Here is a 15,924-nt window from a genome sequence, read left to right as displayed (position 1 = left end):
ATTTCTAGGAACTTTTTGTCTTCTTCTCTGGGTTGTTTATAACGGGCCCTGTTTTTTCGAGAGTTCCTCTGCAGTGTCTTAAAGTATGCGACATATTTATGTTCAGTCACAGCTCTATACTCTACGACAAACCATTCTTTCCTTCTCTCACTCTTTGTCATCTCTTTTACCAATTGTCTTACTCATCTTAGAGGCTGCAGTTCGAATTGCTTTATTACACTCCCGCCAGATTTCTGTTGGGCAAATATGTTATATATGAAATGAAATTAAATTTTAATATATAAATGTCACAATTTTATGCGTATTTTTGGATTTGTTGATTTTTTAATATTAGTTCTGTCTTAATGTCTAATATAAATAATAGTTAGTCTAAATCGGATCGAGCGTAATAAGGATTCATCCCTAGAGAGAAACAGTAGAAACTAATCCATATCTGATATCACACCATTAAAGCAACTATAATCTGGGGTACTGGTGCTACAATCTACAGAGTGCAAACTACAGAGTACAGAGTCGCTACTCGCTTTGTAGTTTCTGTACATATGTACCTACTATTAGTACTTATACAATTTGTGAAATTGTGTTTTATATTTATTTACAATAGGTATGTCTGAAATTTTGTGGTTGATTATTGTTGGATAATAATCATTTTACAATAATTCTTTTTTACAAAATTTTACACCTTTTAGATTTTCTTAAATCTACAAGACATTACCGGTCGGGACTACGGCAGTTTGTGAAAATATAATGTCTGAGAAGCAAAAAACGTGAGTATTTACTTTTTGTCAAACATATTATTGTTCAAAAGGCAATATATCTTAAATTAATACTAACTGTATTATTATTATGTACTTTTCAGGCTATTTTGCGGAGATGTCAATGGAAATTTCAATGCATTATTTTCCCGCGTTGAAACAATTGTCAAGAAATCAGGTTCTTTCGATGTTCTATTATGTGTTGGAAATTTTTTCGGTAACGATAATTCACAGTTAGATGCTTACCGTATGAGGACCAGGAAAGGTATGTAATCTTTAGTGCAATAATAGCATCATTTACTGCACAGTTATTAAAGTATTGTAGTTACTGTTTAATTTTTTGTAATAGGTAGTGTTTACCATATAAAATATAATTTTTACGAAAATCAACTTCTTATCTTAATTTTATGGTTGTTCAGCCATTTCATGTGCTGATTAGATAGGTAATTGAAAAGGGTGGTGGGCAAAGTCACTCAACACAGGAGGGCACACAAGTGTGAGCTATTTGCCCCAATTTTCTGTGTGACTATGCATGTACTGTTAGATAATATCATATTATATTTTCAGTTCCCGTTACAACCTATGTTTTTGGCCCAAGTGATATTAACCATGTTAAGTATTATTGTGAAGAAGGATCTGAAATTGTCCCTAATGTTATTTACATGGGTATGTATAAATTATATTGAATTATTCCTATTTTACATTATATAGAAATACTAGTGGACCCCACAGACGTTGTCCTGCATGATATTTCAAGCTATTAGGATATTAAAGTATGAAAGTACTGACTGCAGCGCCACCTGCCGGGCTGATTTGTGAATCTAAACCATTCCCAGATCCCCTTGAACACACACAAAAAATTTCATCAAAATCGGTCCAGTCGTTAGAGAGAAGTTCAGTGACATACACACTCACAGAAGAATTATATATATAAAGATTAGAAATAAATAACATCATAAATCACCACCATACAAATATTGTTATAATCAAACAGCAAATATATAAATGTATCAATGAAATATGTGACATGATATAATTTTTAGGTACTTTGACATATTAAAAGCTCATTTAAATTAATTAAATAAATAGTTACATGTCACCCATGGTTTCCTACATAAATAATTATAAATATTATAGGAAGACGAGGCATATTTACCACAAGTTCAGAAGTTAAGATTGCCTATCTAACAGGCCTGTCTAGACGAGAACTAGGAAAGGAGATCCCATCATGTACATTTGAGCCGAGTGACTGCAGTGCAGTAAGAGATGCATGTTATAGAGGACAAAGTGAATATAGAGGTGTGGACATACTTATAACTACGTTATGGCCCACTGGCGTACAACAGGATGAATGCCAGAAGGTATTTATTAGTTTAATTTGAAAACTTGAAATCATATTTTTACTAAGTTTGCATAAACTTAATATTAACTTTAATGCTGTTACATGAAGACCTTTTGAGAAACAATTTCATTAAGTATTTTAACAATTTTTCAAGGCAGAAGTGAATGAAGATAAGCTATCAAATTTAATAGCATGGCTCTCAATACATCTTAAGCCAAGATATCATTTAGTGCCAACAGCAAACAAGTTTTACGAAAGACAACCTTATAGGTAAGTGTACTAGAATTGTATGATGTTATTTATTTTTTTAACAAAAGTTTCTTGGGTTAATAATGTTGTTTGTTTATTAATAGTGTAGTGCATTTCAAGTTGTGCCACAGAAATGCGTTACTAAAATAAACTTTAAATCTTATATAAATTAATTTTTGAGTGGTGTTACAAGTCAGCACAACAAGGGTTTATTCTTTCTATGTGAATATTTAACACAAGCATTCCCAAGGAAATGTCTACTTTCTGCCACCATCTAGTCTAGTCTGGATGATTACTTAGAATTTGATTGTTAATTAAATAAAGTACAAATCATTAAAAAAAACCTGTAGTATTAACATAAGTGGTTTAATAATTAATTTTAATTTTTTGATCTATGAATTATTGATTAAAGCTTGGTAATTTCGAATAAATATTACTCTATACTCCGATTTTTCATTCCGTAGAATTCTGACAGCTATCATTTTTTGACATGTCAGAGATTACAAACCTTTTTGGCCAGGCACATTTTTATTAAGTGGGGTGCTCCACATTATAGTTACGCTTATATTAGTTTTTAAACATTTCAGAAACCAAGGGATCCATCAAGATTATAAAGAATGTGCGACAAGGTTCATAGCATTAGCCCCAGTAGGAAGCAAAGCTAAGGAGAAATGGATTTATGCGTGCAGTTTACAACCGATTGCTAAAATGAGGATGACAGATTTATTGCAAAGTACCACGGATGAGACAGAGTGTCCGTTTGACCCTGACTTGTTGAAACAACACCAACCCGGGAAAGTTGTTAAGGTAATTAAGTATATTTTTTAAAGATCACTCGTGATTTGGTCATTTAGTTTTAATGTAAATATTAAAATAAAAAAAAATTGGTTGTCGGTAAAGTCGGTTTACTGACGATAGTTGAACGTGACAACGTCACGAATCGCTCACTCAAGTAGGAGAGAGACAGATGTCGAACGCTGAAGAGCGCGGAGTCCGATTGTGCCTCTCTGTCGCTTCGCGCTCTCGCTTGCACTTCAAGCCTTAAATGGAACGCCTCAGAGCGAGGTAACACCGCATGAGTCATGTTTTTTCGTGCGTGCAGCCGGCTCCATCGAATTATAAGACGTTGTCACGTCAAAAATAAAATATGTTTATAATAGAATATAAGATACAGGTATCACTTATTCCACGTCATTAAATTTCAATCGGTAGACATCCCTTCGGCAAAGAAGACAGGGCGTAGGTCGAGAGAATAAGCCAGCGTAAAAAACTCTCGGTACTTTTTTAAAATAGCAAATCATAAAAAAACTTATTTTAAAACAAATATTGCAAATAATATTGCCAGGCTGTTTGCACTTTTTATATTTTGTGGAAGTCTATTAAACCGCAGCACTCCCCCAACGCTCAATGTTTTTTTACCGTAATTGGTTCTAAACTTAGTTAGGATTAGCTTGTGAGGGTACATATTTTTGCCTTTTTACTGGTAACTCCATTTAAAATAATTGTTTTAGGTATCCGGTAATGGACAGTTCTTCTTCAACATGGACGCTTCGGAAGACGATCACGGGAAGAGAAAGAGGTCAGGTGGAGATAATGCCGAGAGGAAACGGAGGGATATTGATCCAGGTATAAAATCTTTATTCTACTTTATGATGATTTAATGAAAAAAAAACACACATGCGTATTTAATAATATCTCTCTCTCTCTGATTGAGGTCTCTAATATTTGTGTCTATCTTATCTAGACACATGCTGGTTCTGTTTGTCGTCTCCGTCGGTGGAGAAGCACTTGGTGATCTGCGTGGGCAGGCACTGCTACTTGGCCCTGCCCAAAGGCCCACTCACGCCCTTCCACGTGCTGATCCTGCCCATTGCCCATCATCAGTCTGTTACCAAGGTGGGTTTTATAGTTTATAGTTTTACATATATATAGTATATTAATATATATTAATATACTAGCTGACCGGGCAAACGTCGTTTTGCCATGTATATCATTTATAATAAAAAAATAGGGGTTGATCGTAGAGGGGTGAAAGTTAGGGGTTGTATGTATTTTTTAATGTTGTATCATAAAAAAAAAATTAGGGGTGGGACTACCCTTAACATTTAGGGGGATGAAAAATAGATGTTGTCCGAATCTCAGACATACCCCCCATAAATTTCATGAGAATCGGTCGAGCCGTTTCGGAAGAGTTTAACCACAAACACCGCGACACGAGAAATTTATATATTAGATGTATTCGCTCGAACGGTGAAGGACTTAGACCCAAAAAGTCGACGACGTGTGTCAGACACTGGAGGCTGATCACCTACTTGCCTATTAAATTTAAAAATGATCATGAAACAGATTCAGAAATCTGAGGCCCAGACCTAAAAAGGTTATAGCGCCACTGCTTTATTTTTTATTTTTATTGTGTATAATAAATAAAAAATGTTAAATGTTGCCACATAGAAATCTTATAATTTTCCAGTCACCAGAGGAAGTTGTCAAGGAAATAAAACAGTTCAAAGATACCCTCAAGAAGTTCTACGGCTGCATGAACAACGTGAGCGTGTTCTTCGAACGGAATTACAAGACGTCGCACATGCAGATTCAATGCGTGCCCCTCCCCAAACGATGCGAATCGCAAATACTTGAGGTGTTTCAGGTACAATTCATTTTCATTTTCCTAATTTTTCACTTTTTTATCACTTTTCAGGCATATAAGGGAGCGTTCAAGTATTACGTAACGAATTTGGTGGGGGTCCTTTTGTAAAACGTTACGATGCGAGGCGGGGATTGAATTACGCGTTATTGTTAATATTATTTTCGACCCCTCTAGTAGATATAGGTTAGAAGTAGTAGCTACCATTTTTAAATTATTGTCAAGACCCGCTTTTGTAGTTATCTTGTTTGATTGTTACTTATCCAACGTATCTCAGCCAAATACATAACCTCCAAATGCGAATCCTCAAACACGTTGTCTCGAGAAATGTGCTCGACTCATACAAAAATGAAGAAAAAGGAGTTTTCAAACACTGTAAAATATTGCCCGTATCAGAAAAAGTTAATAAATGTCTTCTAGTGGAGCACTTTTTTCGAGATGACTTAAAAAAACGAGTGGAGCATGACGTACAGACCCGAGCGGTAACGCAAGTCCGGCTCTGTACATCGAGAGCAAACAACGTATACGGCGAGAGAACGTTAAGGTATTTGCTACTGCGGCTAATAAATGGTCTACCAAATCACATATTAGATTGCCTAACGCCAACCAATATAAACAGCAAATTAAAAAACTACTTTTATATGCATTTGTCGCGCTTCTAAACAAGATTGTTATGGTTACATCAATATAAACCACAGCGGTTTGCTAATGTAATTTGTTATGATTGTATTATATTTTTTTGTAAACTAAAGGAATTAAAAAAAAAAAATTGCGTGTGAGTGTCAATTAAATTGGTTTTTTTAAATGTTATGAGCCCTTTTTCTCTTGAATGTCAAATATCGCAAATAAATTTAAAAGTTTTTATAAAGCCAACTATTTATAATTACATACTTAGCATATTATTTTCATAAAAGTTCTAGACTACCCGCATATTCATAGAAACTAAATCTATCTAATTGCAGTTATTTAAAGTAATAAAAAAATTGGTCCGTCTCTTACTGTCAAATTGGGGTAGCGATAAAAAGAGATACATGATTGCTTTAGTTTAAACTTTTTTATATTAAGAGGGTATTACTCCACCTTTATAAAGATCATTTATAATTAGGCATCATACATATTTAAATCAATAAATGTTGTTTTGAATAAGAATTGGAGAGCAATTTTATTACATTTTCGTATTTTCTAAGAATCTAAAGCGGGCCATAGACGGACCGCATGTTGCAGTCAAGACCGACTGCAACATGCGGTTTCCTCAGGAACTGCTCGAGCGGTCCGTGTATTGCGAATATGAATTTAGTATGGAAACTGCAGATCGCCGCACGGCGACCGCATGTTGCAGTCGGTCTTGACGTATTGAACTTGAATTAACGTATTATTAAATATGTTTTAAATAAATGGATTTTAGGATGAAGCAGGCATAAATCGTATAGAATTGGAAGTTCTTCCGCCCTATACGGAGATATCTCAAGTGGCGTTGCCCGGAAGTCCATATTTCCACGCGGAACTTCCTTCCGGCGAACACGTGTATGCCAAACCGAAGCAGCACTTTCCGTTGCAGTTTGGAAGGTAATTAATTTGATTTAAAAAATATTGTACACACGTATTTTATACAAAAATTTTAAACTTTTGAAATAATTTGTAATTTAATCAGTAAAAAAAATTGTGAATTTATTATCGAATCCACTAAACACACAAAAAACTTAATGAACATCTGTCCAGTCAGTATACAGATATACGCACAGAAAATTTATATATGTACATGTAATATATAATGATAGTAATTTATAGGACATAAATAACTAAAAAAATATTTACCTAGTTTATGATGAGTCCTAGAAATACGTGTATAACTCCAAAACTACTGAACTGATTTTAATGCAACGGGCTATTTCTTGAGATATACTTGATGTAACTTAAGAAATATATAAAATCAACAAAAAAATTAAGATCTGAGAAATGTTTATTATGATGAAATATGAATATATTTTTTTTAACTATCCCACTGGCTTTTCACGATTATAGGGACGTGCTATCAAGTCCCCCTCTATTGGACTGTGAGGATAAAGCAGACTGGCGTCAATGTCTTCTAAGTAGAGAGGAAGAAGACTCTCTTGTGGCCTCCTTCAGGGAGAAGTTCAGACCATTTGACTTCACGGCAGATGAGGACAGTGATAGTGACTAAATTAGGTTTTTAGTCTCTGTACATATCTGAATTTTAAAATAAATGATCCAGTATATTATTTTACCTTATTATATTGCAGCCGGGATTTGTTTGAATCAAAATGTAATAATTTAAGTTTAACCTTTACTAAGAAAATTTTAGATTTTTATTTCACCGAACTGATTGTATATATAACTGATTAAATGCTTTTAATAAAAGAGTTTTTCTTTTATACCCTTAAGCCCTATAAAAGCCCTCCATGTACTGTAACATGGCTGTACATTTTGCTCACTCAGGCTTTCTTAGTTTTATAAGCGTGGCGATTTCCTAAATCGTCGGTGTTACTCTCCGAAAGTAGCAAGTAGGCACTCTCTTCAACTGTTATGGCCGATTTACATTATCTTAGTGTTTAGGATAGTGCTTTAGTTGAAACATGTAAACGCTACTTGCTTTAGTACGGTTCTACTTGACTTTCAAGTTGAATCAAAATAGAATCGCTTTTTATTTTTGGTTCAAGTGATACCCCTCCCGCGCCCGCGCAGCCCCCAAGATCTTCCCTCGTTGTGTGTAAACACGTAATTTAGTAAAATCTTTAGGAGACTGCATAAGTGCCGTGAAACGCGTGCGTGTTTTTTGATTTTTAAAGATGGCTAAATGGTCGGAAGATACAACTATCAGATTTGTGTCTGATTATGTTGTTCACGAATGTTTGTGGAACGTTAAAAACAATTTATACAAAAACAAACAGGCTAGGCATTCGGCATACACTGCCCTAAAAGAAGCTATTTTATTTATTATTTATATTTAGTTTATTTATTTCGAATAAAATCTCGTCTTCTATTTGTTCCATAACTATAGTTAGTATTTTGCGTAGAATAGAGCGTATTTGCCGACGTCGTCGTTGCGCGTTCATTGTGGCGCTGTAATGATACTCTACTGGAAGAAATGTAAACGTTCACTCGCAACGCACTAAAGCACTAAAGAACTTGCCTTTCAACTTGTACTAAACACTAAGATAATGTAAATCGGCCCTTACATTGCATTCATTAGTTACATAGTAATTAACATTTCATTATAATCTATTGTTGTACGCGAGTGGTTAAAATCGAGTTAAAATAAAATCCTCTATTATTTAAAGCACCCCGATGACCCAGGAACACAGGTAATTACAAATTTCCGATGAATCTCTCTCAGGCACAACCGTTTTCATACATCCGCAGGCAGAGAAGTGCCTTATGCCAAATGTAAAAATCATATAAGAGAGGGCCCGCGTGCAACAGATAGTCAATGCGAAGACCATGTCCCGGTGATTTACGTCTAATCGTTCCTCTTAGAGCTGTCGCAACTTCTCTTGGACTCAATCCAAGTAACTGATATAGAACGACACATTTTGGTAGCACCGCTGCAGCAGTTGTGAGTAGTGGCTCAAGTCGCTCTTCGTACATACAAAGATGGCGATTGTGTCGGAGACGCCATTTAGTAGGCGCAACGTCGGAAATAGTGTTGTTTTATTCCACTTCGGTTTTTGAAGTGAAACTTCTTTATCGGGGTTGGAAAATTTTTTTGTGTAACATTTTTTCGTTACGCGTCACGTTTTTCGGTTACGCGCCATGTTCCTTTTTGAAGTCAAACTTCTTTATCGGCGTTGGAAAAAAATATACCGTCACATTATTTATTATTTGTTATAAATTATTATTTATTATTTATTATTCGACACTTAATATTTTAATGACAATTAAATTCATTAAATTCCTAACATATCTTCCTTTTTCCGTCGCTCTAAGTATCGGAAATCTAAACTTTTAGATTTGTATAAATATGAACAACAAATCAAGATTAGTTTGCCACTGAAGTTTCACTTCTGACATGTGTACTTTGTACACACACACTTTTTTTTAATAAAATTATTTTTATTTAAGTTATGATTATGAAACTTGTTCTTTGATAATGTCAGTATAAAATACTTTCAAAGTCATTTCAATTATAATAAATTTTAAAATTATTCGATAAATAAAAAAAAATGGGCAAATACCTAGTAAAAAAAATGTTTTTTTTTTAATATACAGAATCAGTCAGGTATAATTCCTTCTAACGTCTGTATTTTTGGCAATATAGGGATTTATAACATATAAGACCTACAAATTAACCCTTAACTTGGCAGAATTTTATTTTTTCGAATATAAAAATAATATTCATAGCACTTAACTTTAATGACCCAAGGGGTCTAGAAAAAATATTTAAAAAAATATTCAAACTACCCCTTTAAAAAAACCACCCGTATCTTGTGGGATACATTGCCAAGGGCATTGATAAATATATTACGCTATCAATGTATCTCTACAGATACATTGCCAAAATATCTATGACTTGATTATATAATAATTTATATGAAAATAAATATAAAAAACACGTTAATAATCAGTAGTTCGTTCGTTCGTTCGTTAGAATCATAGTTTTTGAATGGCTGCTGTCTCCCAGAATGTAAGAGCCCTTGCATAATATTATGATGTCGAAACTTAAATGAAGCCAAACGCCAGCTCTAACAAATGTTTTGTACCCCCATTTGCGAGGCTTGCTCTTTATGTATAGTTTTCGATTACCGGATTTTTTGCCCTTATATAGCACCATCATTTCATCAATGCTGAACCTGGTTTCATGAGGAACTCTCAAATAGTTGGCACGTACTTTTTGAATGAGTGGCCTAACTTTAAAATACCGATCACCGTCATCAAGGAGATTGTCGTTGAAGTCTATGTACCGTCGAATCTGTTGAAATTTTTTGAGTGTTATTACATCAGCTATTTGTGAAAATCTGAATTCCTGACACCAATAGTCGGCATATTCACGATTCCCATTATCAAATTTATTGCAATAAAATCTTTGATTTCTTGTGTTGAAAAATTAAGGGAACGACCACTTGTTTGAGTTGAGTATAAATTGCTTTGCTCTGTAATCATGTTAAGGATGCCATCATCAAAGAAGTATTGAAAATATTCTAGTGGTGTTTCTATGGTATCTGAAGGTAACTGTTTATCGTGTATTTCGGCGTTATGTTCAAATTTCTTGTTATTCTAATGGAATTTCAGTTGCTTTCTTTGTATAGGTGCAAAGCGCCTTACAGCTAGTCGTGGCTGTTTTGAGCGTGTATTTATATTTGACGGCGATGGTGAGGCTGCTACTATTGCTGGCGATGACTCTGGTGTTTCAGTCACTATTCGGTTAAATCTAGGCTTTTTATTTCGAATAACATTTACAATGGCAGTTGGCGAAGGAGGTATGACCGAGTGAAGAGAATCTTGAGTTGAAGAATCCAAAGAAATACTCTCAGACGCTGGTTTCATTGATACTGTAGGGCAGGAAGTGAGGTTGTTTTCATCGTCAGAAAGTATGTGAAGATTTTCAATAGAAGAAGGAAGCGAAGGAGAAGATGAAGATTCAGTACTAACGCGTTTTTGAAGATTAAAATTCTCGACTTCACTACTAGAATCCGAACTTTCTTCATCATTTGATGACTGACTGTGTTTTGGCACCAATTTTGCTAGCTCTTGAAAGTATTTGGACCTACAATTAATATATAAAATAAGCCATGCATAGCCATATGAACAGTTATTCAGCTTGGCAGTGGCATACAGATACATGACGATTTTGTAAAAGTTGTTAGTAAAGCTTGCTAGCTTTACTAACAACTTGTACATGGTACACACTGCTGTGTGTACCATGAGATACATATCAAATATATATAGAATTGTTAGTTTCTTGGCAATGTGCACGAGGAGATACATTCATTAAAAAAGTCACATGAAGAATCAACCAGACAATTAAAGAATGTCTAAAGTAATTATTTTAGTGCTAAATATATCTATAATTAATAACTTAACACATCCACTCATTCAATACATCAAAACAAGAAAAAATCATAACTTTTCTTACCTTTTTGCGAGGCAACATGTCGGAACTTAAACTAAAGTGAAGTTTGACAGTTCATCAGTCTTACCAACACAAAAAACTTAAGTTGCGTTCCGACACTAAAAATTGGCCTACATAGTCTTAAAAAAATATCATGGTTTCGCTTAAAAATAATAACACTAGATTTTTTTTAATTCTGGTGTATCTCTACAGATACACTAACAAGAAAAGGGTTAACTACATTTTATATAATAGATATATCGAAAGAAATACGAATTTACACGTATTGTTTGTATGTTTGTGTGTTTGGTTTCATCATCTAGCATTTTTTTGTTATAGAAGGGTACGAAACTGAATTTCGCAACGTTTGAACAGTCTTACTTCCTTGAATATTACTATAACTTATTACTTTACTAATTAATAATTTGTAGCGGTAAGATGCACAGAAAGAGTGTATAGGGTCACTAATATGTTTATCAAATTATTACTTTCCTAATTTCAAAGCAAAAATTTGATTTATGCCCTTGTATTACTAAGGAAGCTATATACACTAGCCCCGTGACTTTTACCACGTGACTTCATCTTCGTTAAAAATATTTAACAATTCACTCAGTATGCATGCAGTGCACGTTTTATTTACATTTCAATCTTATTTACCTAATTAGTATTTTTTGTAGGAATACTGAGGAAACCTATGTATTAGACTAACAATTTAAAACTTGTCAGGTACAAAAGGCTGATAATCTTCCTTACAGAAAAACAACAATGAATAACATATTATGTGTAAGGCTCAAAAAGTGATATTGCGTCTTTGGGGTTATACTAAAGACATCAATATACGTACCTAGGTTAAATGAAAAACAAAATTCAATTAAATGAATTTATTTTCGTCACATACTGCCTAATGACCCATTTGTTATAAAAAACATATTTTTAACAACATGACCAACTAACTTACAGCGTACGAGTATATAACAAAATACTAAAATGATATGGTACATTGTCTAGAAATGATAAGGAGTAAATTTGCCAGTCAGATGGGGCGACTTCGTTGTGTTGAGACGGAATTAGTCTCTATTTTGATTCTAGCTAATTGTTATAATCAATCGCTTTATGAAAGAAAAGCCTATGCAAAAGCGTTATGATATGCGAGAAAATATTTGAGAAGTTTTGTGTCTATGGTAATAAAAAAGCATGATTATAACAATTAAACCACAGTCGCTTACGAAATTATTTCAGTCGATAATAAGTAACAGTAAACTAATACTAAAACTACACAATGTATAACTTCGTTTGACTAGCAAAAGTATTTGTGCCTAGATATATAAAATAGATTTTAATTAAAAATAGGGCAGTCTTCATTGGAATTAACTTAAATGAATCCGTGTAAGGTCCAATACAAAATGTCACCAACATTCATAAACTATGCCTACTCGATACATTAACTTTCTGCCGTATTTACCAAAAACTAAAGGTATTGTCTTGTTACTCTTTATTGAGGAGCAGGGGTGTCGCTAAGGGGGGACAGCGAGGAGAATCTTTTCTGTTATTCTTATACATATTGAGTTTTTGTACCGCACGATCCTAAACCAACAGCGCTACGGATATTGTGAGAACCACCGAATTGTATACAACAAATCCGGAGGTTACAGAGTACCGGAACTGAACCATATAGCGACACCCCTGCCGAGGATTGTTCGATACTTATGATATATAATTACCCGAGGAATATAATAATTAGGAAGGTCTGTCTTCGCCAGCTGTCAATTGTCAGCTACAAATTTGTGTGACGTAATGTCTATGTATATTGGTCGTAATTAATGTCAGCCATTTCGAAAATAATTACCATTTACCAGCCCCACGAGTTTTACAATGACGTGACCCGTAGAACAGTCGTTCGTACAAGTATTACCACAGATATTGACGTTTAGCTGTCCAAATTGAGGTGGAATTTTAATATGGATGAAGTGGTTGATGTAATGGCAGTAGCAAATATTTTTATTAGTATAAGATCAATTACTTATCAAGAAGTGACTCATTAAACGCAAGATATCTATTATCTGTTCATAAATATATCGCTTAGACAAGTTTATTTTTTAACACGAAATACATAAACAACGTTGCAAAACTTGTCCACGCCTAATTATGATAGATATCAAACTTGACACATATCTTTAATCTACGACTCGTAGCAGTTACGAGTCTAAAGTATGTGTTATATAGTTCGTTATCTCAACATTCGAAGTTATGTAGCGTATTAATGAAAACTCAGGTTTCCATAAAATTTACAAGAATCAAACAAGTCATACTTTATATGGATATAACCTTTCATTACATCGTAACTAGTTTTAAGACTTTGGTCAATAAGGCATTAAGTTTAAAATATATATTTACTTTTAATTATTGTTCTTCTTAGTTATAATATTCGATACTCGTCAATACATTTAATACAACAGTTATTTACACGGCTTAAGAGCCCCAATCTGATAGTTTTCAACACAAGCGAGTGAAACAGAGCTGTCAAATACTTCAATAACAACAAAATACAATGTTTTATCTCTATTCAACGTGTCACTATGCAGACAAAACCATAGAGCTACAGACCCTCTTTTGTTAGGTTAGAAATGACGTAAAAGCTCTGTTGAACTCGCAATCGAAATTACGAATAAATTTTAATACATTCATAATATTCATAAACTTTGAATATCCCAAAGAGTACATAGTACAAAACTGTTTATTGTGTTACATGGCACTAGTTATTGGCTAAACCTATCTATCTACACGACATATTATGTACAGATATTTTGGCAACATTGCGGGGTTCCAAGCGAATAATTATTTTATTAAAATACTTCTTCTAATCAATAGGCCGGGGTATTTTATAGTTCACAGTTCCATTATAAACAAATGGTTACAATTAATTTTCGTAAGGAACACTCGTGCAGCGAGTTATGGGTATTGGGTACTGGGTCCACGTGACAATAGATCGTTCGAATAGACTTGTAGATCTACCAACAATCGTCAAGATACGACACATATATATGACACAAATTGAAACTTATGTGCTAAGAGCTTTTTAAGTAACAATGCCGAAAGTACCACGGCCATGAATTCTTTCAAATTGTAATAGCATTTTATTTATTTTAATTGGATTAATTTATTAATTTTAGTTGTTTAAATGGATTTAACATTTTACAATTTTAAAGTACTTTAAAAACTTACTTAGTACTTTTTTTGTATTTAAAAGTGTTTTGCGTCTCCTATTTCGGATTTTATGTATGTTTCTCTTGTATGGACTAATTAGTTTTTATTTCTAACTCCTTAAATCCAAGCCATTAAACTTCGATAACTCACTTGGACCCTTGGGGGACTGTCTTGGGATTTTAGTTTTTAGTAGTTAATTTAGTCCCCCTTATGGGCCCTCAGACATTGATTTGAAAGGCTTCCCTGGAGACCTTGGAGTCGTGCCCGTGTCGCTTGCGTCTGTCCCGGGGGTGACCCTCGCACTCCGTGTCGTCTGAGAACCGGGACGGAGGGTGGATGTGATCGTTGAATGACGGGTAGTTCGAGATACTGGAACATTTTAATTTCGATAGAATACGGCTTTGCTGCGAAACAAAAAATGCACGCATAAGAAGTGGTGAAGTCTATTGTACTAGAGTAGATGGTAACCTTTCTAAACAAAGGATAAACGTTCGGTATTTTAAAAGAAGCCCCGAAAAAACAGCCACGGTTCGAAGTACGGTAAAAGCAAGCTCTCGCAATAAGGCAGTATAATTGAGAAATCTTATTTTTATCTGTTTAGCACGTATATTGTAGAAAATAAATGTTATACTACGTATTAATTTTAAAAGTAAGACGTTTATAGACATATTTCATTCACACCAAATTAACGCCAAGTAGATGGAGCTAACATGGCAACATTTCAATTGGTTTAACAGTTTATCATTACAACAGTTATCAAGGGGGGCTTAGTCAAAATGCTTTAACAGTAGTAAAAAGACATTTCATGTTGACAAATTTTGATAAAAATTTAATTTTTGACTTTCTACATACACTACTGTTAGAGCATCTTGACTAAGCCCGAAGGTCATGTCAACTTGACGTACTGTCTCTGCTGACAATAGGCTATTTGACAGTTGTGAACAATTAAAGTGTTATTGAGAGTTATCTGACTTTACAAAGGTGATTTATCTGACTTAAAAAAGAGAAAAATAACTTGCAAATAATCATTAATTTATAACATTGATTTTATACGTCAGTCACGTGACACAAAATGGTCACAGATTAGTCAAATCGACAATGACATAGTATACTTTTAATTTACATGTCTTTTCCTTATCTAATTCTAATACTGTATTGGAGATTAGTTTTGTGGGAGACTGCTTCTGATAGAAATATAATATATGTGAATTTTTGTAATATATGTAATATATGTGTTTTTACGATTTTACAAGCAGAAAGGTCCGGTGCGACGCCATCTTGCCCAGAGAACCGTCATGGCGGTTCCTTGAAATTAATATTTAATGTGATTTTTTTAAAATCTTGTCAAATAGCCTATTGCTAAAAAGCTCTCGAACAAGTTAAGTAAACGATGTATATAATAAATTTGCATTTAAATTCGGTTAATACTTTTTCAAACTCATGAGCCTGAATATGGTCTAATATTGACAGTTTCTTTATGTTCAAATGAGGAATCATTATAATCTAATTCTAGTATCTATGCATGCGTGTTTTGTTTTTTAATAAATGGATATTGTGCTGTGTAAATACTTAGGGCTTGGTAAAAGTGGCAAAACTACTTATAAATTACATAATAATTATTTTTTTCATTACTTCAAAAGAGTGGTTACCCCACACCAATGAT

At 33.8% G+C, this 15,924-nt stretch overlaps 2 protein-coding genes across 2 annotated transcripts in view; one reads left to right on the top strand and one right to left on the bottom strand.

The window, feature by feature from the left end:
• Nucleotides 1–531: 531 nt before the first annotated feature.
• Nucleotides 532–7,369, top strand: LOC125062333 (CWF19-like protein 1). Its single transcript, XM_047668175.1, has 12 exons — nucleotides 532–604; nucleotides 690–767; nucleotides 860–1,020; nucleotides 1,323–1,421; nucleotides 1,893–2,116; nucleotides 2,252–2,367; nucleotides 2,934–3,153; nucleotides 3,858–3,972; nucleotides 4,091–4,242; nucleotides 4,817–4,993; nucleotides 6,396–6,556; nucleotides 7,013–7,369. The coding sequence occupies exons 2-12, from the start codon at nucleotides 748–750 to the stop codon at nucleotides 7,170–7,172; spliced, it is 1,605 nt and encodes a 534-aa protein (XP_047524131.1). The 5' UTR covers nucleotides 532–604; nucleotides 690–747; the 3' UTR covers nucleotides 7,173–7,369.
• Nucleotides 7,370–13,268: 5,899 nt separating this feature from the next.
• Nucleotides 13,269–15,924, bottom strand: part of LOC125056929 (Down syndrome cell adhesion molecule-like protein Dscam2) — a 169,924-nt gene continuing 167,268 nt past the window's right edge. The window contains exon 38 of the mRNA XM_047660293.1: nucleotides 13,269–14,630. Coding sequence (XP_047516249.1) covers nucleotides 14,480–14,630 — 151 coding nt within the window. The 3' untranslated portion in view covers nucleotides 13,269–14,479. The remainder of the gene's footprint in view (nucleotides 14,631–15,924) is intronic.

The sequence above is a fragment of the Pieris napi genome, chromosome 2, assembly GCF_905475465.1.
Source record: "Pieris napi chromosome 2, ilPieNapi1.2, whole genome shotgun sequence".
NCBI classification, from domain to species: Eukaryota; Metazoa; Arthropoda; class Insecta; order Lepidoptera; family Pieridae; genus Pieris; species Pieris napi.
This window is presented reverse-complemented; position numbering and strand designations above follow the sequence as displayed.